Raw genomic sequence first — 8,147 nt, 5'->3', positions numbered from 1 at the left:
TACAGCTCCTGAGGGAGGAGCAGCTCTGTATCGGCCCATGACTGGCGCAGAGAGCACAGGCACGCGATAGGTCTAAGATTCCTATTACCGCTTCCACGTTGAGTGCTGCCTTCAAGCACCTTTCGGAAATTCAAGTCAAACTGTTTCCAAGGGCAAAAAGAGATTCTAAACTCCTCATGGTGTTTTCTTAACAGGATAACTTAACAGGACTTTAGTCTGTTTGGGCCTGTCTGTATATTTTTACTTCTTTTGACGTCCTGTTAATTAAGTAAATAACCTGTCACCAGTTGGAACTTTTCAAATTTGCATTAAACAGCCCTAAAACCGGTTAAACAAACTTTCAGCTCTATTGGTTTTTGTTGCGATTTAGGTCTCAAGCCCCTCAAAACTCCTAAAAACAGGAGGGGAGAAAACATTATTACAAACATTATTTATATGCTGATTAATTATCCACTTAAATTGTCGTTAAAATAGCCGAATTCGATTCTAATGTATCGGTAGGCCTAAATGGCGGATTAAGCGAAATTACATATTTTTTCCCAGCTGTCAGTGAAGGCATCTTTAATCAACTGGAGGGAGGCGTTTATGTCACAGCGTCACCGGTAATATTTCATCTGGGGACAGGAGGGTATTATGAGCCGAAAAAATCCCGCTGAGTTATGATGGTTTGTGAGCAGCTCAAAGGGTGAGAGGCTCGTCACATGTGTGGTGGTGTTTTTAGATTAGATTTAGCCTTTAGTTAAGTGTCTTCTTCTTCCTTTTTTAAAAACTCCCAGAGTATATTTGACCTCCCCGGTAGATTTAGAAGCTCCTTGGCAGTTCCAGGATAATGACCCTGGTGTGTTTTAATTTTCTGGACTGAGTAGCGAGACATGTGCAGCAGATAGGCTGCATCTCGTCACTCCAAAAAGCAGCCGACGGCCGATCAGCAGCCGAGATAGTCGGGACGGTCCATTTAATCTAAAGGCAGAAGCCCCCAGAGCAAGAAGAGCAAGAAGAACAAGAAGGAGCAACATGTTTGAATCCACGGGAATCCCTCTCATCGCGCTGGATGTCGCGTGTCTTATCCTGGGTATGTAAATCCGATTCTGTCCTAACCTGAACACATCTTTTAAACTGTTTATTCATCGGATCAAACATCAAACAGAATTTAAAGGAGTGATCTGTCAGAGAGGCGTTACATAAAGTTGATGTCAAAGCAAATCTATTCAAATGATATGGATATGTATCATGTAAATGCTCATGGGAAGGCTTGATGTTTAGGTAGCCTGGCAGGAAGATGGAAAAAGGGCGATAAAGTCCCACCCTGTTTGTGTTTCCCGAGCAAAGCCGTATTTTTAGCCCACTGTTTGGAATGTAATCATTGCACAGAGGCTGGTGCACGTCTGCGAAAGGGATCCGACAGTGCTGAGGTAATCATGCAATAAAAGACAATGACTGAAGTTTTAGTGATATCTGTAAAAGCCTTGAACCTTGTATCTGGGACACACTTCAGTTTGATAGTTGCCGTGTTTGATAAGGACAGATACAGGCAGACGCTCAAGCCCTTCCCTGTGATTACAAGGCACTCCTGCTTCACTGCTTAGTCAGGGTCTTGTGGTTAACTGTGCAATGCTGAGTCGTACATCTCATTCCAGTCAGACTGGAAAAACCGAGTCTCTGATTTTTACCTTGTTTTTAATTCTTAAACAGAACTTATAATTGAAAGAAATATTTAAATCCATTTATTTACGTGAAATGAGTGAAATACCTGCATTTAAGGTGTACTGCAGTAAAAGCATCCATGCAAAACAGTAATGATACTGGATCATTATTACTGATGCATCATTGTATACACAGCATTTGAATGCTGTCTTAAAAGTAGGACTGAACAACTCTGTGCACTAATTACAGAGGGTTTTTTTTTTTTTTTTTACAGCTATCAAACAAACAGATGTACAGTGTTTATCTCTGAAATAAAATATAGTGTATTATGCTCATACTTCAATAAGGTGCATGTGTGTATATATAGTCTTATATATCTAGACTACATGCAGGCCTGTGAAAAACTAACTACGGTACACCCTTCCTGCTTCCTCGGAATTAAGATGATATGTAGCAGCCATGTGCTGCTAGTGAAATGCACTTGATTAATCGCTCATCAGCAAGTTTGAGCATCTCTTTAAAAGCAGAAGTTTTGTTGTTCTGCTGCTCTGGAGCAATCAGCTGTATGTAGACATATTGCAAGTCTTGGAGTGGAGTGGAGCTTCTGACAAATTAACCTTTAGTTCAAACTGTGAAAATTCTCCCAAAATCCAAGAGCTTAGACTCATAGACTCTCCAGGTCTAATTTAGCATGTTAAACTCTAAAGTTCACGATGGTGGGGATGCCAGTATACAGTGGCTTGCAAAAGTATTCGGCCCCCTTGAACTTTTCCACATTCTGTCACATTACAGCCACAAACATGAATCAATTTTATTGGAATTCCACGTGAAAGACCAATACAAAGTGGTGTACACGTGAGAAGTGGAATGAAAATCATACATGATTCCAAACATTTTTTACAAATAAATAACTGCAAAGTGGGGTGTGCGTAATTATTCAGCCCCCTTGAGTCAATACTTTGTAGAACCACCTTTTGCTGCAATTACAGCTGCCAGTCTTTTAGGGTATGCCTCTACCAGCTTTGCACATCTAGAGACTGAGATCCTTGCCCATTCTTCTTTGCAAAACAGCTCCAGCTCAGTCAGATTAGATGGACAGCGTTTGTGAACAGGAGTTTTCAGATCTTGCCACAGATTCTCGATAGTTTTCTTCCAAGATTGCCCTGTATTTGGCTCCGTCCATCTTCCCATCAACTCTGACCAGCTTCCCTGTCCCTGCTGAAGAGAAGCAACCCCAGAGCATGATGCTGCCACCACCATATTTGACAGTGGGGATGGTGTGTTCAGAGTGATGTGCAGTGTTAGTTTTCTGCCACACATAGCATTTTGCATTTTGGCCAAAAAGTTCCATTTTGGTCTCATCTGACCAGAGCACCTTCTTCCACATGTTTGCTGTGTCCCCCACATGGCTTGTGGCAAACTGCAAACGGGACTTCTTATGGTTTTCTGTTAACAATGGCTTTCTTCTTGCCACTCTTCCATAAAGGCCAACTTTGTGCAGTGCACGACTAATAGTTGTCCTATGGACAGATTCCCCCACCTGAGCTGTAGATCTCTGCAGCTCGTCCAGAGTCACCATGGGCCTCTTGGCTGCATTTCTGATCAGCGCTCTCCTTGTTCGGCCTGTGAGTTTAGGTGGATGGCCTTGTCTTGGTAGGTTCACAGTTGTGCCATACTCCTTCCATTTCTGAATGATGGCTTGAACAGTGCTCCATGGGATGTTCAAGGCTTGGGAAATCTTTTTGTAGCCTAAGCCTGCTTTAAATTTCTCAATAACTTTATCCCTGACCTGTCTGGTGTCTAAATCCAATCGAGAATCTATGGCAAGATCTGAAAACTGCTGTTCACAAACGCTGTCCATCTAATCTGATTGAACTGGAGCTGTTTTGCAAAGAAGAATGGGCAAGGATTTCAGTGTCTAGATGTGCAAAGCTGGTAGAGACATACCCTAAAAGACTGGCAGCTGTAATTGCAGCAAAAGGTGGTTCTACAAAGTATTGACTCAGGGGGCTGAATAATTACGCACACCACACTTTGCAGTTATTTATTTGTAAAAAATGTTTGGAATCATGTATGATTTTCGTTCCACTTCTCACGTGTACACCACTTTGTATTGGTCTTTCACATGGAATTCCAATAAAATTGATTCATGTTTGTGGCTGTAATGTGACAAAATGTGGAAAAGTTCAAGGGGGCCGAATACTTTTGCAAGCCACTGTAGGTGACTGGTTGAGCAGGAGACCATATGGCACTAGGACCTGGGCATTTTGCAGTCTTTGAGTTGACAGCAAACACGTCTGTGTTTTGGAGCGAGGCCATTTGTCATGCAACAGGACACTGATCACAGGCACAGCATCAATTCTACAACAGAAAGGCTGAGAAAGAAAAGAGTCAAGGTGTTGCAGTGGCCCAGTCGAAGTCCAGATCTCAACCTGAATAAGATGCTGTGGCGAGACTTTAAGAGAGCTGTGCATAAACGAATGCCTGCACACTTCAATAAACTGAAGCAATGTTGGCTGAAGTTAATCCACAATGATGTGAAAGACTAAAAAAGTTATATGGAAAACAGTTATTTATAGTTATTGCTGCCAAAAGTGGTTCTATAAGCCTCTACAAGTTTGATCTATAAGGTGTACTTACTTTGTCACAGGGGTACAAAGAATCTTGTGACACCGTTGCTTTTCACATGACTAAATGTACTCACTGCTCTTAGCCTGGCTCTTAAATCTACGTTTTTTGCCATTAAATAATTCTCAACTGTTTCCTTGTCTTTATCCTTGTTTGTATCTTATTTGCTCTTTGCGAGTACTAGCAGGTATTTAATTCTTAAGTTCTTCAAAATGAAAATCTGAGATATAAATCCCTGACAAAGATTAAGATGTTTGTACTAACTACCCAAAACAAAAACAAAACAGTACACTTTTAAACTGTACTGTACTTTTAAACAGATTTCAACGTGATGTCAACAAAGAAGACAGAAAATGAACAAACTGGTTAATGAACTGGTTCCTTATTTTCTTGTTTGATCTGTGTAATTAAAATTTCTGCACGATTATACCTCATATGTCCTGAACAGTAAGTTCAAGTTTATTCAGAATTTCAAAACAATTTACTTTGTGTTTCAGTGACTCTATATTTGGTCATTTAGCCTAAAAGCATCAATACCAATGACTCATCGGTCTTCATGTTTGGAAGTACGCCTCGTATTGCATTACTGTTTTCAGTTGAGCCAAGAGGCGGTGCAGTTTTGTAATGTGTAAAGAAACCACAGGAGAAGGGAATGCGCAAGCGACACAAGTCAGGGCACGTTTCATATCTTATGGTGTTCTCTGTACAGATTAACATCATGGGTTCAGTGTTTAACGCTAAACATGTGACTTACATGCCAATAAAAATTGTCTTCCTGCTGTATATTCACAGATTTGCCTGGTTACTTTTTGAAAAATGTTTTTGCAGTAATTCAAGGCCTCAGGCAGTTAATTATGAAATAGTATGCCCTTTTTCTGGGCAGTACAAAGGGAAATCTCACAATGAAGAACTGTTGAAAGTGTCTCTTTGAGAAGAAAGATTGTCTGTGTGGTCTGGACAGATCATGTTTCCTGTGTCTGAATCATAACACTTTTTAAAGCATTGTATAACAGCAGCATTGCCTCTTCACTCCCTGTGTCAGAATGATGCAAATATTAATGACATAAGATGAGCTGAAACCTGAAATTGATCCATTTGCTCCATTTTATTTTTAGTTGGGCTTCCATTTTTTATCCTTACCCCGAAACACAGCCCTTTCAAACGGGGTTTCTTCTGTAACGATGAGTCCATCACGTACCCGCTCAAAGAGGACACCATATCCTACCAGCTGCTGGGAGGAGTCATGATCCCCTTCACACTGATTGTAGTAAGTCAGGAGTATTCTTCTACAACCAAAGCTTCTTATTTTGCCTTTGGTCAACATGTGTGACTATTTTTTCCCCCCACTTTTGATCTTCTTCCTCAGATCGTATGTGGAGAGTGCCTTTCTGTTTACCTGTCGCGCGTCAGGAACCAGTCTTTGGGGACCAAGTATATTTCATGTGTTTACAAAGCTCTGGGGAGCTACGTGTTTGGAGCTGCTGCCAGCCAGTCTCTGACGGACATAGCCAAATACTCCATTGGTCGTTTGAGGCCAAACTTCCTGGCTGTATGCAACCCAGTGTGGGATCGTATCAACTGCAAAGCTGGTGGATACATCGTGAACTTCACCTGCAGAGGGGATGAATTTATGGTGGATGAAGCCAGGTAAAGATCCTGAGCACAAACCAAATGAAACATATTTGATTTAATGTGGTGTGATTGTTGCAGTGGATTTGCCCTAGATTTTTTTTTTGTACTGTTTAGCATTTGCTGTTTACAAGTGAGATATGAAATACACCCACATTGATAATAATTACTGTGTACAACAAGACAGTTTTAGACAGTGATTATGACAGAAGGACTTTGTTATAAACCAAAAACGTAAAAGGCTGATTTTTTTTTTTTTTCCTAAATTTTAATTTCTTGTTTATTTGTTGTAGACTGTCCTTCTACTCTGGTCATTCATCCTTCTCTATGTACTGCATGCTGTTCCTTGTTGTAAGTATATATTGTCTTTAATACAAACTGATTTATTGCTTTGTTAATGTGAGATAAAAATGCTAAAATCTTTGGTATTTGCTCTCTCTTTTGCTACTGTAGCTATACATTCAAGCCAGGCTGAGGTCACAATGGGCGAGGCTTTTGCGTCCCACCATTCAGTTCTTCCTGATTGCTACAGCAGTGTATGTGGGTCTATCTCGGGTGTCCGATTACAAACATCACTGGAGTGATGTGCTCGCTGGCCTTCTGCAGGGCGGGATAGTGGCTGTTCTAACAGTATGTTTCATCTTATTATTGCAATTTTTCTTCTATATAAATTTTTCTCTGCTATAAAATTAGAAAAATTCCAAAAAAATGGCATCTTTAGGATCCCGACTTGGATTTTAAAAATGTCTTGGCTCACCAACAGAAACACTAAGGTTAAAACTGTTAAATGTACAAACTAAACAAGCAAACACATAAGATAAGGTGAAATAAGTGGAAGCCTGGCTCTTCTTTAAATATTTCTAGTACAGTTACAATACTAGAGTACTAACTTTCTCTCGTTTCCTGCAGGTTTTCTGTGTCGCCAACTTCTTTTCACAGCCAGTGGAGCCAGTGGTGACGCAGGAGGAAGAAGCCTCACACGCCAGTTTACAGGACAACCCTTCCAATGGGAACCACTATGGCACCACTGACTGAACACTGGCCCAACAGACAGTACAGTGTGGGGACCTCTATCCTTTAAATCTATGGAACTCCAGAATTTCTTTTAAATTGCTGTCCGTTTTTTTTGTGCATGTCTTGAACACCGTGAAGTAGCCATCGCAACAGCCTGCAGGCTTTAGCTGCTACCTGGTGTAGCCATGAAACTTTGGTCACAGGAAGAAAATGCACTACAGAGGACGAGGCTTGCATCGCAAAAGAAGCATGGCTTCCTGGCGAGTTTTAGTTAAATCCAACATAATGCTGTTTATTGTGCAGCCGTAAAACAAAACACAGCATGTTGGGTTTAAGTTATTTTTATGTTTTAATTTACAGTGTGAGCTTCTGGAAATGTGGTTAATCTTGCGTATTGGTCCAATGCTGCCATCATGAATGAATGGAATTCCTTTTGCCCAGAATATAAAGAGTGTCTGTGTGTGCACTGCAAGCAGGCGTTTAGAGGCCTGAAACCTGTGAATAAGAAAAAACCAAGACTGCCCTTAAAATAGAGTGAACTGAGAAATCTTATGCGTATCTTATGTTTATTTTTGCCTTAGAGTTTTGCTGCTACCTGCTGTTAAGTAATTTCCCCAATATAATTTAATGTATGTAAAATACAGTTTATTGACATATTTTTTTTTGTTTCTTTTATAGATTGTATAAATTGCTTATGTTTCTGTCCACATTTAAGCTTTTAAAAGTACCGTTTCCAATACCGGGAAGAAATGAGACAAATAATAAAGAAAATGTCATTTTGCTACTTTGATATAAAGAAAATAAGCTATTCCTTTTATGCCTTATCTGTTCAAAAATACAGGGTAGATATAATGCAAGTAACTAGTGACTTGTGAATTTATTTATTTATTTTACAAAAGTAGACTAATTTGCTGCTGCAGAGTAGCTAATTTCATGTCTTGAGAAAATAAAAGGACTGCAAAAGAGGGAAGGAACAGAGTGATGATGATTTGGAAGCACAAAAAAAAAAGTAATTAATACAAAACACTGGCTTGGCTTGTCATTTAGTCAGTGTAGGTGACCTTTTAAACCGCAAGTATGCAAATGTAGAGGATTTTATCAAAGGATACTTGTTTTCCAAGTGATGTCATGGATATGTGGATGTATAGGGTAAGCACCAGTAAGCATGCTAACAGGCAGACTATCACTACACATTTGTCACCTGTGGCTGCAAATGACTGAGGTAAGAATGT

At 40.1% G+C, this 8,147-nt stretch overlaps 1 protein-coding gene across 1 annotated transcript; it reads left to right on the top strand.

Moving 5' to 3' along the window:
• Nucleotides 1-598: 598 nt before the first annotated feature.
• Nucleotides 599-7,878, top strand: LOC100705853 (phospholipid phosphatase 1). Its single transcript, XM_019366130.2, has 6 exons — nucleotides 599-1,072; nucleotides 5,388-5,539; nucleotides 5,639-5,919; nucleotides 6,195-6,252; nucleotides 6,355-6,531; nucleotides 6,811-7,878. The coding sequence occupies exons 1-6, from the start codon at nucleotides 1,015-1,017 to the stop codon at nucleotides 6,934-6,936; spliced, it is 852 nt and encodes a 283-aa protein (XP_019221675.1). The 5' UTR covers nucleotides 599-1,014; the 3' UTR covers nucleotides 6,937-7,878.
• The last annotated feature ends 269 nt before the right edge of the window (nucleotides 7,879-8,147 follow it).

Source organism: Oreochromis niloticus, linkage group LG12 (assembly GCF_001858045.2).
Source record: "Oreochromis niloticus isolate F11D_XX linkage group LG12, O_niloticus_UMD_NMBU, whole genome shotgun sequence".
Classification (NCBI taxonomy): Eukaryota; Metazoa; Chordata; class Actinopteri; order Cichliformes; family Cichlidae; genus Oreochromis; species Oreochromis niloticus.
Note: the sequence above shows the minus strand (reverse complement) of the source record. Positions and strands in the feature narration are given on the sequence as shown.